Source organism: Diprion similis, chromosome 12, assembly GCF_021155765.1.
Source record: "Diprion similis isolate iyDipSimi1 chromosome 12, iyDipSimi1.1, whole genome shotgun sequence".
NCBI lineage: Eukaryota > Metazoa > Arthropoda > Insecta > Hymenoptera > Diprionidae > Diprion > Diprion similis.
Window position 1 is genome coordinate 13,240,354 of NC_060116.1, and position 18,659 is coordinate 13,259,012.

The window sequence follows — 18,659 nt, forward strand, 5'->3', positions numbered from 1 at the left end:
ACGCATTTATTATTCTTGCTTTGACATTTCAGCGCTGGTTTTCTGGCTCAACTGGTAATTGCACATACACCGCAGCTGATCACAACGGATATTCGCCAATGAGGCTACAATGACGGGAATATTCGCCGACCGACGTGCCGTGATTTCAACTTTAATCGTTTGTGGTGAGTGATTGACGTCATAGTTGGTCGTGTAGTGATGCATGGACTTATGTAGAATACAGCTGGATGCACATGCGTAAAATACACATTGAAATAATTTTTGGAAGTGACTATGCAGGGAAAAGATTCACTTGATCAAGTTTTGACGAGATATAGGTACACCTGATAACAACGAGGATCGAGAACAATCGCGTTGAACTTGAAATCGAACAGCTTCATTACAAAATTTTTTTCTCTCGGCCGTCTGGGAGTTCGTAAAATAGACTCATAAACCATGAAACTGGTGTATTTCAGAAAATCAGATTCGCTTCGTCGCATCTACCGAAAGCAATGTGTTTAACGCTCATCTTTCACATCCGCAGTAAACGTGATTACGTCGACTATCAGTACTCGCGAAAAACGTTCTTCGAATACGAGTCCTGTATAACCGGTTATCGCGTAGGTGACATCACGCTGATCAGCTATGAAAAGACCCTGAACTTTAGCTGATGTTTACGTGATTATAATCGAAAAAATTTCAACACTCGATTAACAAGGAATTTCAGCTACAAAATTCCAGAACGCATCGAAATTTAGGGAGACTTTGGTGAAATTTTAGCCAAAAAATGGTTCTGTGATTGTTGATTGATTAGAAACATCGTATGAAAAAATCCTTCCGTCAATTTTAGACTTCGATAATACAGGCTTTAAACGATATCACCTCTCACCATAAAAATGTACGCACAAGAAACTTTACGAAGGAGATTCCGCCAAGCGCTGCCAGAAATTCCTTGCGCGTACACTATCGTCGCCGGAGGCTGAAATTTTTCTCCAAAGCTACCAAAATCTAGAAATTAGTGAAGGGTTTTTTTATAGGACAATTTACGACTGATAATTGAGAAGTTATCGAGGTCTTCCCTCGCATTGATAAAATTTTCTGTTCTAATCCTGCAACCCTCGGGGACCAGCCTTCGTCGCATCCGACATCGCTCAAGAAGTCGTTGGATATCTGCAACCAAAGAATGTCAGTGGCAAGAGTTGCGGGTGAGTGGATATCAAGATTCGACATGAATATTCCGGATTCCATCTTATGTACAACATAAATGGTGAAATGTTTTTGGCAGAGAGAATCAGTCCGACTGCCGAGACGGGGTTCGCACCAAGAGAGAATCGCTGAACGATGGAAGAAGATCCTCGCCGTAAGAGTTTCAAAATTGTCATTATCGACTCTCCAGACACCTGCAACGAGGTCATCTGCGGAAGCGATCATCGCGTTGACATTCATACTTATTCCGTTGGACGTTTGATAGACCCAAAACGAGTCCTGTCAGACTTCTCGAATGCAGAATTTAACGATGTCTTAACAGGCCTTGATGTTTGCAGAGAGATTTGAAACCTCCTCAAAGCTGTCTCTTTACCGGACCTTGTCTTGAAAACCCAAGTTTCTCAATAAAGATGGAGGGTCGTAGTTTGCGACAGAGATACGCGGCATGGACGAGGTTCCTTGCCAAGATACCTTGCTTATGAATCACGGAAATGTTCAACCAGTCCGTAGAGGAACTTTCTCATGATCCATCAAACGAGTCGTTTTAAATTCGAACCTTTTTCATTTTACGTCGGAATTGCATGTACGCATAGAGAGAACATGTACGTTACATAAAAGTAATGTTGCTATGATTATTGCTGCTCTGACAGTAGCAGGGCCGCAACAATTGTGGCTTACGGCTTCAGGGCCGATGGTCTTTAACTATCGACAGACGTATCACCAACATTAACTATTTACGTTCGAAAATGTATTTTTATTTATTATTCAAAATACCTTTATTCTATCCAGTGATGATGTGAGCGTCTACGCAACTCCGGTTCAATCGGCCATTTCGTTGAAAATAGCCGAAGCAACAATCCAGTCATTGTGTCTGGTGCCACCGCAGCCAAGTAACGGCCACTGGAAGCTCCATCGAAAGTTCTGCGATGACCACTACAAGGATTGCGACGTTCCTCAACATCTTAGGGTCAATCCTAATACCCAGCTGGTATACACCTGCAATGCCAACTACGAAGTACGCGGACCTACTGACGTGTTCTGCGATAGAAGAGGATTGTGGTCAGATATTCCCGAGTGTGTTGGTGAGTCCAGATTCCGTCTGAGGTCATTTTACCGGAAAAATACAGGTCTTCGTAGAAGTATCAATAGCAGTGGCCGTTGAATCGCTCCTGCGCACTTCCTCCATCAGCGTTTCACCGTCGAGTTGAAACCAAGGTGCCTTTATTACGAGGTGATTCCGTGGCTTTTGGAAACAGAAAATCAGTGAAATGGGAGAGACAAATGGTTGTGGTAAAGCCAGAGAAGGTTTCTTCAGTCCGCGAACCCGAGTCTTCGCCGGATACGTAGGCTCCGAGAACGCGGACCAAAGAGCGAACGGAGTCCCAATTCTTCCTCATAGAATATTCCGAAATTTTCAAATAAGCCAATGAATTTTCATGCCGGCGTTGTTACTATTTATAAATCCGGTATGTGCATGAGTGATAAAATGATCAGATGATAATTGAACGAATGCTGTTACAGAGATAAAATGCAGCGCTTTGAACTCCCGGTCGACGCGGGCGGATTGCTCTCTTCACGGCCAGTTGGTGAGCTGCGACTCTGCGGTGTCTTCGGGTGTTGAAGCCAAACTATTTTGTCGGCAGGGATACAGGAAGGAGACGAGTTCCTCAGCGAGTCGCAGAGACGCCGTCGTGTGCAACTCCAAGGGAGAGTGGGAACCGATTCCCCTCAGATGCGTACCAGGTACAACAATAACGATGTAATGAGGGTGCTTCTCAAAAATGTGGTAATGTGAACGGTGTAATTAGCCTGCAGACGATGTTACCAGCAATAAAGCGATCGTCTACATCGGTTAGCGGAGTAACAGCTATTTCGTACCAAAACACTCCTCATTAATTACTGCTCGACTAACTCATTCTCCTGGAATTATTTCTCGTGCTATTGCGGTTTCTTTCATTCGCTGGTGACTATGATCCACATTATCCAACAGACCGATCAGGGTAGCAGCTACTTGTAAAGTTTGAATTTTCACAGCGCTTTTATTATTCTAATTCCTCCGCTTCTTTCGATATTGAATTTTGTATTTCAGATATGTCTGCCGCGAAACTCATACAATATGACATCGTTACAGATAATTTCGTACTAATGAATAAACGTATTGATTTTTCAAAGGCATAACACGGTACCTTAGAATGCTATTCAAAAAGAAGTGAAGTCAAAACATGTCTCATTCAAAAACACTGGGTCACACTTATACTATAACTTATATTCCGATATGTACTTCATCTAGCGTTGAAAATGTCTGATTCTTGTGAGTTTTAGAGAAGCACAGCATTTTTTTGATCTGCTAGGATTTTATATTCAAGAATTATGACCAATGCTTGAAGGAACGAACATCATTTTAAAAAATGGAAACGGGCTTTGATAAGGATCAAAATGTCTGCATTGTAGAATTAACAATCGTTCACACGCTCTTGTTATGCTATTCTACTCGATCTTGAAATCGCTCCAACTAATCGCGAACCGAAACATCTCAGTGAAACTTGATGGTTTTTCGCACATTTCAATTTGCGTCTACTCACCGTGCTTTCAGCTTGCGGTGTTCTACCAGCCCATAACGGGTCATTCAGATCTAACGGAGTCGCGTCGTCAGTCGGCGGCTTACCATGGCATGCGAGCCTCTACAAAGAAGACAAAACGTCAACGACAGCCGAGAAACAGTATCAGTGCGGTGCTACAATTATTCGGCCCGATCTGGTCATGACGGCAGCTCATTGCGTCTACGACGAGACACTCGGATACACGGAGAACCCTGATAAGCTCTTTCTTCTGGCTGGAAGTACATCTAGAAGTTATGATTCTCCTCTGCATGATCCCAAAATCGTTCGGAAGGCTGCGGTTAGTTTGTACTACGTTATTCGATTCTTCCGCAGTTTCTTCCTGAATAGAGTGCTAAGAAGACATATTCGCATTCTCTTCCAGGTGAAAAACATCCACATAAATTGTCAGTATTACGGACTCTTGGGAAACTACAGAGCTGACATCGCGTTGCTGGAACTTAAGCAGCCGTTCGAGCTCTCTGATGTTCTTCTGCCCGCTTGTTTGGACTTTTCTAACAGCCTGGACCTGTTACTCGAGCCTGGTGTCCTTGGAAGAGTCACCAGTTTCGGTAGGATAACATCAGGGGAGACCGGTAACGTTCTGCAGACTCTGACCGTGCCTTACATATCCTACAACCAGTGCAAGCGTTCGATCAACGCTGCCAATAAGGAGCTCTTCATCAGCACCGACGAGTTTTGCGCCGGTTCCACAAACGGTATGTTAGGATCGTCGATGAACTGAGACATGTATTCGTACACGATTATTAATTCTCTGTTGATTTTAGGATCGGCTGTGTGCTTAGGTGACAGTGGGGGTGGATTGGTATTCGAGCAAAATCACTTGTGGTACGTTCTAGGGATCGTCAGTATTGGTTTCGGCGTAGACACTAGCAGCGGAGAATGGACGTGCGACAAAAATTCCTACTCGCGTTACACCAAAGTCTCCAATTACGTGACTTGGATTCAAGACGTGATGTTCAATTTAGAACGAAACAAATCTCACCCTCCGTGCGAATCCCATAAGTAAGTTCTTTCGTCACGCTTTTATGGGCCGGCTTCATTATTGTATGTTTAACAGTGCTGCGTCAATTACTATGCTCTGGAAGTTGTAGATGAGATACGTCACAACAAATTTCGCCAATTTGCTATCTCTCTTCTTCACGTTATAACACATCACTGTACGAGGGTTCGATTTTTTCTAAAACAGCTCGCCGCCAGCAGCGTCCGCTGATCCGCTTGTGCCATCATCGGTAGTAACGTCGAACATAACGCAGTTCGCGTGCACTTGTCCGATTTCGGCCGAGCCCTGGTCACAACCGCAAAACCAGTCGAATCAGGGACGCGTATTCTGCTTCGCACCACTACAGCCTGCCAATGGAGAACGGAGGCTTCGTTCGAATCCGTGCGAGGACGACAAGGGTTGCAGTATTTCTGAGGGCGCAGCTCTGGAACTTGGAACTGCACTGACATACAGTTGCAGGCCTGGATTTCGAATGAAAGGGAATCCCGACGTTTACTGCGTACTGCCGGGACGCTGGTCAGCGATTCCCAACTGCATTGGTTGGTCATGCACCTTACGTGTAGAAAATATAATTGTATAATTACGTAACAAAGAAGTGGTAGACTTTTATTTCTGTGTTACATATAGAACTTTATTTTGCCAAGGATGTTGCACATGAATTTGTAACATGTTCTATTAATATGTGCCACAAATCTCCATTTTTCCCGAAATGCGGAAGAAAAGTGTAATTTTTTCCCGCGAAAGTTGAGACGGAAAAACATGCCACTTTCGTCTCACTTTTCAGCTCACAAGAGTTCACGTTGCGATTGAGTCGGGAATAAATAGGTCTCGATGAGACACTGAGGGCACGGTGAAGGCGTAGGTCATCAAATATATCTTTTTAACGTGGAATTGATCAATTCGTTTTACAGAGATCATGTGTCCCCCGTTGGACGATGATTCGATGTTTGTGACTTGCTACCGGTCGAACCATCGGACACCGTGTAATTCTTCAGCGCTGGCATATACCACGGCCACACTAGCGTGCCGCTCTGCTTTCATAGAGGATTCGAGTCTCGGGAAGGCTGGCAGGAAAACTGTGACATGTAACATGAATGGAGAATGGGAGCCCAACCCGATCACCTGCGTCCCAGGTAGGCGGCAACAATGTCTAACTGAGAACGAACTCATTTTTAACAGGGATTGAAACAATCGTTTCAGGATCGTTGTAATCACGTAATCCTTAATTATTGAACTTGGTTCCAGTATGCGGAGCATTGAATACGAAGTTAACCCCGACTGTGGTGCATGGAGTTGCAGCTGACATCGTACAGTTTCCATGGCACGCGACTCTCTACAGGCAGGAAACACCGTCTCAGGCTACCAAGGAGTTCCAGTGCGGCGCAACGATCATCAAGGGGAACATTTTGTTGACCGCCGCCCATTGCGTTTACGATGAATATTATCAAGTGATCGAGAAACCTGAAAAATTTTACGTTCTCACAGGCAACAATTTCCGCGATTACGACAGTCCGCTTAACAATGAACATCTCATTCGGAAAGCTGCGGTTAGTCGTTTGTATATTAACGAGTCTTCTCGATTGCAGACACATTTTATATTGATTCTGCGGTATTTTCTGCTCAGGTGAAAAGCATCTACCTTCCTTGCGAGTATCATGGCCGGGAGGGTAATTACAACTCCGATATAGCGGTAATCGAATTGCGCGAGGCGTTCGCGCTGTCCGGAATCCTAATTCCAGCCTGCATGGATATCCAGGGTTACACCGACCGTATATTGAAGTCTCGCTCAGTCGGAAGGATCGCTGGATTTGGTAAAACGAGAACTGGCGTGACGAGCGCAACTCTTTTGACAACGAACATCTTCTACGTACCCATCAAGGAGTGCAAAATGGCCGACAGTATCGGCGATAATGCGGGGCTTCTAACAAACGACAAGTTCTGCGGCAAAAGCGAGAACGGTACTAAAAATTGCAACTCGGTTTAGATTCTTTGAAATTAGCTCGAAAGAGGTTGGAATTTGATTTGTTATACGAATTTTAGGGATGGGCGTCGGCGAAGGAGACAGCGGCGGTGGTTTGGTTTTTGAGAATGATGGAAAGTGGTACGTCATGGGAATTTTAAGTGCTAATTTAGGGGCTCGCACCTTGGACGAATCGGGAACGCGCAACTGCACAGCTCACTCCCTTTACACCGAGGTTTCCGCTCATATTTCGTGGGTTCTTCAGGTGCTTTTCAATTTGGAACGATACCAGTATTACCCGTTGTGCGGAACGAACGGCTAAAAATGATCACACAAGCTGATCACATTTGAGAACAGCACGACGATACTTCAAACCTGTCGTGCAACCGCAAGTAGAGTAACTTGTACAAAATCGAGAAGTCGAATGTTCAAGAAATAAAACGTTTATCTCAGGTAAATTGTGTTAAGATTTTCGTCATTGTACGAGCTTTAAATTATTGTAGCGAATTTTGGTTTTCCGTGAATAAATAATAGTCGACTGGAATCCGGTCTATAACATAACAATTGGGTTCAATAAAAATTTCGATGAACTTGTAATCGATCCTTCAAACTACAGGTCTGCAAAAGTAGCACCAACGTGGCGATGGAGTTCAATTTCAGTTTCGACCTCTGTTAAAAACTGAAAATGATATACTGTGTGGCAGGTAATTGTGAATGCCTATACTTAGCTGATATCTACTGTGACGCTGTACTACCGCGTGCACGTCACAACAAGTCCCAAACACGCGAAGCGAGGCCGAACATGGCCGAACCGGCCCAGGGGGACCCGAAGACGCGCCGGGCCGGCTCGAACGGTAGGACAAAATTGCACTTCGATTTTAAATCAAGAATAAAGCTCACACGCGTAAGAAATTTGATTAGAATTGTAAATTCCAGGGATGGCCGTTTGCCAAGGAGACAGCGGTGGCGGCCTGGTATTTGACGGCGACGGAAGGTGGCACGTTATGGGAATTTTAAGCGCAAATTTAGGGGTGAACATATCTAACGGAGAAAAAACCTGCGACAGCAACGCTTACTCCCTTTACACCAAGGTTTCCTCTCACGTGCCGTGGATATCGAAGGTGGTTTACAGTTTGCAACGATATCAGTATTATCCTTCATGCTCATCCCGCCCCCTATAAACGACGACGATAGTGAATACGAATCAAGAATCGTTGGTAACAATTATGCTTGGCGCGTCACAAGACTGATTGTCGTGCGACAGTGTTGTTATTGATACCTAAGAATTTAAATTTGCATGTAACACTTTAAAGAAACAGATTGAAATTTAGGATGCATATTCACCTCGGAACCTAAGCACCCACTAAGAAGCGATTTTTAGTAATTCGAACCCTAAGGGGGTGAAAAGTGGTTAAACATGATTTTTAAGGATTCGAAGATATCTCCACAACCCGATGACACATCGATTCGGTTGTTGCTTCGAACAGTTCATAATATGAATACCTCATAAGTAGGTACTTCTCGCGTTTTTTTAGATTCGGCTCAAAAGGGGGTGGAAAGGGGTTAAACGTTATTATTGTAACGTATATTGTATTTGGTTCCAACGGGTTCTTATCTCCATACCTTAAAAGTACTAATAGCGTTTTTAGAAATTTGACACTCAAGGGGGTGAAAAAAGGGGTAGATGTTATTTTTTGAGAATCCATTGTTATATCCGCAGCGAATTATTAAATGATATTATATGTTGCTTTCCTCGATTTACAAAAAAAAATTAGACTGATTACTTTATAACAATGAAAAAAAAAAAGATTATTAGGAGGTCCTAGTCGATTTCGACGTTGCATATATCTCCAAATATTAAAGTCATCATATTTTGAACGAGAAAAAGGCTTAATAGCCCCAATCTATACACAATTCGAACAGAAACAATCCGACACATTTTTATTTTTCGTAGAACGATTTCGTAGGGAAGAGCGAAGTGACTATCAGGGAGAAGAGATACTCGTAGATATGCGTTTTGATTGCTCTTGTAGCAAATGCCGCGAAAAAAAAAAGTTATACGCCCTCGTACCACGAAATTCGCCTTTTTGGCACATACATACGTCCTCATACCATGAAATAGGCGATGTGATTTTCTCTTATACTTCTTCACCGCAAATTTACTTTCTTTCCTCATTTACGAGGGAAATGTCTCTTTTCCCGCATTTATGGGATTAATTTCATTGATTGGAAAAAAAATTCAATTTGCTTGCGTTTTTATCGAACAATTTATCTAAGGTGTCGAAAATGAGGAAATTCACACGGGCACTAAACGCACCCCCAGGAATGATCATCGACTTTATTCCCTCGGTGCATAATGTACTATTATTCCCGACTCAACCACAAATTTAACTTTTCTGACCTGATAACCTAGACGAAAGTGGCATATTTTTTCCACATTTGCGATTGATGCTATTGTGAAGTGTGTTTTTTTTCTTCTTATCGTTATTGATATCAGACCTTGGACGGTTTTTTCCCTCTCGAACGTAGAGTCCGATCATACTTATTTATCTCGAACTCTCCAGTTCGCGCTGACCGAATTGTAGGTTGGCTGGTTAGCTGAGTGACAGGCACGAAGAGCCAGTACGTAGTTCTTGTTGAATTTCCTAAGGTTCGATGCACTGCAGTCATTGATAATTACAACCGATAATTGTTCGTGAGGATATAATGACGGAAAAATACGCCGTCAAATGTACCGTGACTCTAACTTTCATTTGTGGTAAGTGATGACGTAGTAGTTACAAGTGTAGCGATGAAGATACGGGTGTACGTATCATTTAGCCGATTGCAAAAATAATACAGATGATTATCCTTCCAAAGGGCGTTGAATTTTTTCTTTTAAATGTAACCACTGCCGCTAAAGGAGATATACGTTCAATCCACTGTAGACTTTGAACCAAATATCTCACGACGAGCGTTAGTAATAACGATGTACGAGAACAACCGTGTTCAACTGTAAATTGAATAATTACATTAGAGATTCGCGAAAGTCCAGCAATAATGTTCATTGCTCGAACGTGTAACAGATTCGAGTGTCGTCTTGAAGTCAAAACACGCTAGGCTTGTTCCAATCTTATAGTTGGATGAGAATATCCTTCAATGTGTGAATGTGGGAAAAATACGAAGCTATTCTTTCTCAGTTTCTAAATATTATAACACATTAAAAGTATTGGCGCTTATTGCAATCCATAGTGGTCAAAGGTTATCAGGGAATTTGAAGAAATTTGATACGGCCGCTGTTGATACGGTGATTTCTAATCAAATAAAAAAATAAAAATAAATATACGACCGACTTCGAAGAAATTACTCACTTCATCGATCTGATATGAATGAAACAATTGTTTCTCCTCACGATTTGATAAATCGATCCCAATCCAAATCGTAAAAATTTCATACTGATTACATTTCATACGCTCACACGTGATAGACGACATTAGAATATAAAATGGTTTTCCTTCTCGATAATAATTATTCAATGTAATTATAGTTTCAATCATTTGTTACAATCAAAATTTCACGCTGACTCCGAAAAGTTGATTGAATTCATCAATTCATAAGTAAGGAATAGGAAAATTATTTTGTTCTTTTGAGAGCAAAGGTATCTTCGGTAAGTTTCGTTATGTCAGTCATATTTTATTTTGAATATTTGTACTGATTAGTTTTTAATTTCGTTTTTTTTTTTATTTCTCTTTTATTCTCCGCATTGTATTTTCTTTTTTCTACAACGAAGTTTGGCTCGGTGGATTATTACCTGCGAGTACAAATCATGCAAATCGTTCAATTCAGATCGCAAACGGCGATAAACGACGACAATTTAAGCTGAGATGGAAATTTTGATTTTCCAAAACTGGCTGGTAACGGACCAACGTCATTTCGAAAATTCCATTTCAAATGTCACCAGTGCAGCGTAGCAAGCACTTTCAGGTAAAATGCATAAAATTCATCCAAATCGGTGAATCAGTTGACGAGTCGCGAAAAAACACACGCGACGAATCGATAACCTTCTCCTCTTGAACTCGGTACAAAAATATCATGTTTACTCTCTGCGCTGCCTTACGCGAGCGAGAGGAAATACCCAGGCAATGCGCGGATGTAGACGCGATTTCTCCTCGACTCAACATCTTCTCAGAAGTATCAATCATAAGAAATAGAAATACGGGGGTTAGGGGAGAAGATAACAACAGTTATCTTCTGCACTTGCGTGTGTGCGTGTGTATGAAATTCGTAAAAACACGCGTACTTGCAAAACAGCCAGGCTAATTTGAAGATGTATAGCTTTGAAGGACCCGTTTGTCTCCAGCATCAGTCAAGGAGCCTGTAAAACATACGAAGATTGGATTGCAAAGAACCATACTCGCATCGTGGTATTTGCCCGACGGAAGGATAATTTTCAATTCTCACGTTCCAGATCTGTGTGCACGTAATCATTGCTACTGATCGCGCTCCATAAAAACACTGCGCATTCAGTGGACAAAAAATGCGCTTAAAACTTGTGTAATCAGTTAGCGCACGGTTGACTTACCGCTGATTATCCGGCATATTGACCGTGAACTTTTGACGACTTTCGTACGATTAGAAGAGATTGACTTTTGAGTTAAAATCATCATCTCGAAAATATTTGCATCAGACACTTTGAAACTTTTGGCGACGCGTAACGCTTTTAACTCGGCTTTTAACGTTTATCGTACGATCTCTAAAGCTTATGTAATGGATTTTCATCATTCCCAAATTTCACAACTCCGCATTTTCTCAAGAATGTTGTATCTTACTCCCTCGCGGCGCTGCCTCCAAAAGCACCATAATTAGATGGAATCACGTGTGTATTTATATAAGTAACATTTGGCCGATTTGTCTCGATGATAAAACACTTCATTCCCCGAATGAACTGATTGATTCGACCAATAGATTTCCAAACCTTCTAGTTGATGGATTTTGTGTATAAGACTTCAGAGAACGTCGACAAAGCGAACAAAAAGAACATGAGTGATCCACGAAATTCTCAGATCATCACTTTGAGACCCCAGGGTCATTTGTGCGACGAATGATACTAGTGTTCTGCAAGGATAAATACACATTGGGGGGGGGGGGGGGGGGGGCGTAGTAAGAGAATGCCGGATTTTTTTTTATCTCAAAAAAATCGCAGTTAGCGAATTTAGAAACAGCGGAAATTCATCATGGCGTCAGACTTCGCACGATGAATGGAAAACAATTTATGCGTTATCCAAAAGTTTCCATTAGCCTGAGGCTAGAAATAATGAATTTGAAGCCGACTAATTATCAAGTTTACGAAATTGTTCTCTGATAGTAATTCTTGTTGCGTAGCACTCTTAGCATCCGGTAGCACTCGAGAAGCCGTTAGAAATTCACGACCGAACAATTTCAACAGATGGAGTTGCGGGTAAGTGGATATCGTGATCCGACTCGAATATTCTAGATGGTACGGCATTTCCAAAATGAATGTCGAGAACTTTACGGCAGAGAGTACCAGTTCGCCTGTTCAAACGGGGATTGCATCGCGAGCGAATTGCTGTGCGACGGAAGAGCCGACTGTTCGGATCAGAGCGACGAGACCCAGGTGGAATGCTCAAAACCGGAGCTGACCTGTCCGGATTTCGCGTTCCGGTGCACTTACGGGGCCTGCGTCGACGGAGACGCGGCCTGCAACGGCGTCAAGGACTGCATCGACAACAGCGACGAGGCACTGACGAGGTGTCCAGGTATTTCGGCGGCTGTCCCTCAGGCGAGGTGCGGTCTTGAGGACTTCCGGTGCACTAATGGACAATGCGTTAACTCGACGTCTCTCTGCGACGGGACCGTCGACTGCGCCGATCGGAGTGACGAAACTGCCCTCGCCTGCGGATCCTTTCCGTAAGTTGCACTTCAGATTTGTCTTTGCAATTGGTTTTCCAGAAACATACGGGATTCATCATATAACCGCGTTATTCTTCGCACAGTGAACTCAGCCTTACAGAGATCGTCACATGTGTAACCTGGTTTCTTGAAGAGATTTTTTTCGTTGTGTTTTTTTTACTGTACTGGTACAATCATTCATGAGCCTTGCTAGACCCATTGGGAGCACATCTTGAAGAGGTACTATACAAGTATCTCAGTGGAGGAGATTTTTTCGACTCCTTTTCGATGTCTTCTCACTGGATCGTATCTTGGTTTGAGGCACGATGCGCTATTATCAAACTATCACGGCAATCTACTTTAGGTCCCAGGAGAAACTTCGAAGTGAGACATTAATCGAGTCGTGTCAATTAACCTAGTTCACGAGAACTTGCACGCCGATGATGATGTTATAGTTACGTGATTATCCTTGATCCACCTTGGTTGCGCCTGTAAAATTAACGGGACGGTAGGTTTTCGGTCGGTTTTTGTGTGTCCGCTCCGGATTTATGTGGCGGGGAATGTAAGATTTATTATAATATTTATATACATAAATAATGAAGACTATCTAAAGCCCTTTCGAAATCCATTAAAGCTGCAGCCAGTTGGTATTCCGGTGTAATTACGGCGCCTGCATCGACGGCGACCGCACCTGCAACGGAGTCCGCGATTGTGCCGACGGCTCGGACGAAGATCTCCTGCGATGCGGCGGTCCAACCACTCCGGAAACCGTTACTCCCTGGACACCGACGCCGACGCGACCGCGGACCGGTACGGGGTCGTCCCGGGTGTTTCCGGCGAGGTCATCGTCTTGCGAGATCCCGCCGCAGCCAAGTAACGGCCACTGGAAGCTCCATCGATCACAATGCAACGACGAGCTGAACTGTCCCAACCCTCAAAATGGTGAGCTGGATCCTGGTACCCGCCTGCAATACACCTGCGATCCAAACTTCAAGGCAAACGGAAGAACCGAAGTCTACTGCGAATCTACGGGAAGGTGGTCGGAAATACCCGTCTGTGTTGGTGAGTATGAATTCTATCGGAGATGATTTAATTCGAAAATGAAAGTCTTCGTTCGACTAACGAAGTGACGCAGCATCAGTACCAGTAGCTAGGTGCACGGGTCCTGCAGAATAGACTGTCTCTTATTCCATTACAAATATTTGCAAGAATACCTTCGATTTCAAAGTTGCGGTTTCATACTTTTCTCACCGTACGCCATTCTTTTATTACGTATATATTGGAACAAGCTCAAGCTCTCAGCATCCAGCTATTCGTGGCATTATAAAATATTGTTCTGTTTGTTCCCGTACGCAATTAATGTGATTGCGCGAAAACAATGCACCGTGAGGTATGGAACGGCGTTGAACGACAACATCCGATTTCTTCGTTCTCGCCATATTCCGCAATTGTCCGCGATTCCTTGTGGAAATCAAAGAATAGTGATAAGACATTGTACGGTAGGGGCGCTGGCCATCGAACATTCGCTTGTAATGTGCGTCAGTAACTGAGGTATCTTACAGAAATCACCTGCAAATCCTTGGAATCTGTTTCGATGATAACGAGTTGCGAACGATCGAATGATTGGTCAGCATGTGGCTCTTCAGTGCGACCAAACACCACGGCCGAACTCGTGTGTCGCGCTGGTTACAAGAAGGATTCAAGTCTTCTGGATTCCGGCAGCAAAACTGTGACATGTAATACGCATGGCGAATGGGAGCCAAGACCGATAACCTGCGTCTCAAGTAGGCGGCAACGATGTCGAATTTCGTATAATCGCATATCTGACAAGCTTTTGAAATTATGATTTTACGTCCCTTGCAAACACGCATCCCTTGGATTTGATTTCAGAGTGCGGAATGACGAATATCCGGCTGACACCGACCATACTGAATGGAAAATCCGCCGACGTCTCAGAATTTCCGTGGCACGCGTCGCTGTACAAACAGAGTAACAATTCGCTGGGTACCAAAGAGTTCAAGTGCGGCGCAACGATAGTTCGGACCAACATCCTGCTGACCGCCGCCCATTGCGTTTATGACGAGATATCGAACATGGTCGAGACTCCCGAAAGCTTTCACGTGGTTACCGGAAACAAATTCCGAGATTACGACTCTCCGCTTCACGATTCACGGGTCGTTCGAAAGGCTGCGGTTAGTGGCATAATGGCGATAGATCTTCAGAGATACATTATACTTGAATTTTTCCTCCAAATATCGTGCGAATAGCAACTTATGAAATTTCTTGCTCAGGTGAAACGCATCTACGTCCCTGTCGAATTTTTGGGCAATGGCGGTAATTACGGTTCCGACGTAGCGGTCATCGAGTTGCGGGAGCCGTTTCAGCTGTCTGACATCTTGATGCCGATTTGTATGAATCTTGACGGTCTTAGTCACCAGCTGCTGGAAGCTGGCTCAGTTGGAAGATTTGCTGGATATGGTGGAACGAATACCGCCTCGTCGAGCGCAACTCTATTGACTACGAACATTTCCTACGTGTCTTACAAAACATGTGGACTGTCCATGGGTAGCGAGGAGAACAGAAAGTATCTAACGGTTGACAAGTTTTGCGGGGAAGGCCAAAGCGGTAGTACAATATTGCAGTTCGATTTCAATTCGATAAAATACCTCGCAAGCGGATGAAATTTGATTTCAGTTATGAATTTCAGGAACAGCCGCTTGCCCAGGGGACAGCGGCGGTGGTCTGGTATTTCAGAGTGCAGGAAAGTGGCACATTTTGGGAATTTTGAGTCTCCGTTTGAACAAGAATACGTTGAACGTAGACAAAACTTGCGACAGCGAAGCTTACGCTCTTTTCACCAGGGTTTACGTTTACTTTTCGTGGATCAATCGGCTGATTTCTCGTATAAATAAATACGCCGATTGACATGATTCAAGAACTGTTTCTTGCGTATTAGCACAGTTTCATAATTGTAATTACCCGAGTCGAAATTTAACGCCTGCTTAGAACCTCCAAGTTCCACCGTTGCGAGGTTTCTGAGATTCAGGAGAGGATTATTTTGTAAGGGAATTGAAAGCCTGTTTAACGCCTTAAACTCGTAGTTGCCGGAAAAATGCAGCATTCTAGGGTCAAATGAGGTTCTCGTGAGATCCTTACTTGGTCCTAAAATGGTGCATTTTTTCCGTAACTACGAGTTTTAGCCACTCAACAGGCTTTCAATTCCCATACAAAATAAACCTCTCCTGACCCAGTGACTGAACCGTTGAAGCGTGGTACAAGACTTCCTTTTAAGTATCAACCAAATATCTGAACCTGATCAACTATTAATAATACTCTGACAAAATCGACAAATAAATTGATAAGCAATATGAACCTCACTGCTTTAAAGATTCAAATTTATAAACTACAACGAACAATAATACTTTTGTAACGCTGTCACAAAATTTTATGTATTCAACTTGAAAATATATAGTTAGGATTTCCAAGAATCGATTCATCAATCAGTCTTCAATTAAGTACCCTCGATTCACTGGAGCGTCGTGCGGGACAACACTGATGCTGGTGAAAAAGATGCCCGGAGCATCACAAGAATGACTTGTACTGCAATAGCGTAAATATGAAATACTGAAGACTGGAAATTCTTTATTCGTCACTCCAGGGAAACACGGTACAAATGTCGGTACACACGGTGCAACTTCGTGGATTTTATTCTGCGGCCTCTATGGAATTGGAACATACATGGAGGACGGTCCGGGCCACTGTCATACGAATTGTGTATAACCTGACGGCGAATTCTTGAATTACAGGTACGTGTAAATTTGTGCAGGATTCTCTCAATTTGCTTACGAGAAGGCAGCCAGTAGTTTTCGCGGTGAGTTGAGGAAACTGCAACTCAGACGGCCACAGCTCGGCAGGAATTGTAGGAAACTACTTGATTCCCCTCAATTGGAAATATTATTTTTATTCTGGGCGAGCAGATTGGCATTTTATTTATTTCGTTGTACCGTTTTGAAACTTACTGGATCTAAAATTTGTCAGAAAATGTATAAATTAAAACAATTCCTTCCAAGAATTGAAAAACTTGGAAAAATTCAATTTATCTGCTGTTTAACTGTTATAATTGACTTTTATTTGAAGACTTTGGTTCAATTTTCGAAAAATTTTGTCAACATCATTTGAAACAAAGACAATTCATTGACAAAAGCTGCTTCAGATCAACGACTTTCCAACGTCAGCTTCCGCTACTAATTGTTTCAAACTCTACCAAGCAAGTACAACACTTCTGCTTCTCCTCAGTTGAATTTTGCTAATTTTCCAGTCGGCGTTGCGTCAATAAAACGTTAGCAAACGGTTCAACTACCCGAATGTGAAACAAACCAGAAATACGAGTTCTCGAAATTTCAAACTCATCCATGCAGTCTCGTATGTGCAGATTCTAAACAACGTATCAGCAGTACTTCTACTGCAATACGTATCAAGCGAACGGGACTCGGAAAATCTGCATTACACGTATAGTGTATATTTCGTGAAAAGTGAAAACGTTTGAATGATACCTTCCATTGAATCACATGATATCAATCAAACACTCTTAATAAAGTCTCGAACGCGCACGAGCCGCGCAGCAAAGCCCCGCCAGAGATTTTCTGATTGTGAGCGGGGAATTACTTCTTCTTATGACTATTCTTATTACACTTCTACACATTTTTTTCTCCCATTAGCATAGAGTCCAACCGTACGTGTTTATCTCAAACTCTCCAGTCGACGCTGACCGCTCTGCGTGTTGGTTGGTTAGCTGCAGCAGCGCGCGAAGAGCCAGCACGTAGTTCTTGCTGTTCCGACATTCCGGAACAGGTTTTTTTTGGGATTTCCTTGAAACTCGACTGCTGTTAATTACTACAACTGATAACTGTCCGTGAGGCGATAATGGCGGTAACATTCGCCGTCAGACGTGCTGCGATCCTAACTTTCGTTTGTGGTGAGTAACTGACGTCATGGTTGTTATTAGTGTACAGGTGATGGAGATACAAATATGTTCATTTTTACACGTATGCATAAATAATACAGATTGTTATCCTAACGTAACGTGAGTTGAACTTTCTAAATTCAATATCACTCGGTAACATGGGAAAAATATTCATTTTACTCTAATTTTTAGCAAATATTTCACCATAAGTATTTGTAGTAACGGCGTACGAAGACAACTGCGTTCAACTTGAAATCGAACAATCACATCACATTACAGATTTGTGAAAGACGTGGCAACCAAGTTCATTGCTCAAACGCGCGACAGTTTTCACTATCGTTTTTGCTGAAAACTTAAAAACGGATCTTTAAATCTGCAGTTCTTTCTCAGTTCCAAAATATTGTGGTTCATATTTATCTAAGGCAAACATCAATACATGTAAAACGTATTTGTATTCGTCGCGATCCATATCGGTCAACAGTTATCAGAGATTTCAAACAAAATCGATACGGTTCGTGGTGTTTCTCAATCTCATTAAATAACGAATGTTTACTCTCCGGACTGCTTTTCGCGGCCGACCGGGAATACCCGAGCAATACATGTAGACGGCCGCCGTTTATCCTTGACTCAACACGTTCTCAGGAAAATCGCCGTAGAAAAAGACCCGTTTCTCTCCGGCAGTTGGAAAATCCGTAAAACAGACTTGAACCGGATTACAAACAATCGTACTGGCGTCATCTTGTCCGCCCGAGAGAAGAATGATTTTCAATGATTACATTCTGTGAATCCGCTCGCATGCAATCATCGCTACTGATCGCGTTATCTCGAAACCGTACAAATACGAAGGACGAAACAAAAACTTGGAGGACTTGTGTAACCGGTTAGCGTGCGGTTGATCTTCCGTTTATTGGCCGGCGAAATGACCGTGAACTTTTGTCGATATTTGCATGACTGAAAGAGATAAACTATTCAGCAACAGTCAATAAAAACTGGAAGTAAAAAATTCAAAGAAGCATAAGCATTAATTATTGAAATTTTTCT

The 18,659-nt window shown here is 42.8% G+C and overlaps 3 protein-coding genes across 3 annotated transcripts in view; all 3 read left to right on the plus strand.

Annotated features, from left to right (window-relative positions):
* The window catches only part of LOC124413715 (modular serine protease-like), a 35,797-nt gene that overhangs the window by 12,059 nt on the left and 5,079 nt on the right, over positions 1–18,659 (plus strand). The window contains exon 2 of the mRNA XM_046894490.1: positions 17,563–17,630. Coding sequence (XP_046750446.1) covers positions 17,579–17,630 — 52 coding nt within the window. The 5' untranslated portion in view covers positions 17,563–17,578. The remainder of the gene's footprint in view (positions 1–17,562; positions 17,631–18,659) is intronic.
* Positions 1,814–7,449, plus strand: LOC124413666. Its single transcript, XM_046894388.1, has 13 exons — positions 1,814–1,899; positions 1,975–2,267; positions 2,707–2,928; positions 3,779–4,083; positions 4,168–4,501; positions 4,571–4,808; positions 4,993–5,345; positions 5,718–5,939; positions 6,052–6,353; positions 6,431–6,764; positions 6,847–7,069; positions 7,124–7,158; positions 7,301–7,449. Exons 1-13 carry the CDS (start codon positions 1,814–1,816, stop codon positions 7,447–7,449), a joined length of 3,096 nt encoding a protein of 1,031 aa, XP_046750344.1.
* On the plus strand, positions 12,000–16,965 carry LOC124413667 (modular serine protease-like). Its single transcript, XM_046894389.1, has 12 exons — positions 12,000–12,021; positions 12,128–12,203; positions 12,284–12,673; positions 13,290–13,717; positions 14,218–14,439; positions 14,546–14,847; positions 14,947–15,280; positions 15,363–15,557; positions 15,662–15,715; positions 16,314–16,403; positions 16,462–16,467; positions 16,793–16,965. Exons 1-12 carry the CDS (start codon positions 12,000–12,002, stop codon positions 16,963–16,965), a joined length of 2,292 nt encoding a protein of 763 aa, XP_046750345.1.

What these genes read in the sequence shown, in the direction of transcription:
- LOC124413667 (XM_046894389.1), top strand. Translation starts at nt 12,000, where the DNA reads ATGAATGGAAAACAATTTATGC. An exon ending in GAATGGAAAACAATTTATGC is followed by an intron (nt 12,022 to 12,127) that starts GTTATCCAAAAG and finishes CTTGTTGCGTAG; the next exon opens with CACTCTTAGCATCCGGTAGC. An exon ending in TTGCGGGGAAGGCCAAAGCG is followed by an intron (nt 15,281 to 15,362) that starts GTAGTACAATAT and finishes TATGAATTTCAG; the next exon opens with GAACAGCCGCTTGCCCAGGG.
- LOC124413666 (XM_046894388.1), top strand. Translation starts at nt 1,814, where the DNA reads ATGATTATTGCTGCTCTGACAGTAGCAGGGCCGCAACAATTGTGGCTT. An exon ending in AGATATTCCCGAGTGTGTTG is followed by an intron (nt 2,268 to 2,706) that starts GTGAGTCCAGAT and finishes ATGCTGTTACAG; the next exon opens with AGATAAAATGCAGCGCTTTG. An exon ending in TCCCCTCAGATGCGTACCAG is followed by an intron (nt 2,929 to 3,778) that starts GTACAACAATAA and finishes CCGTGCTTTCAG; the next exon opens with CTTGCGGTGTTCTACCAGCC.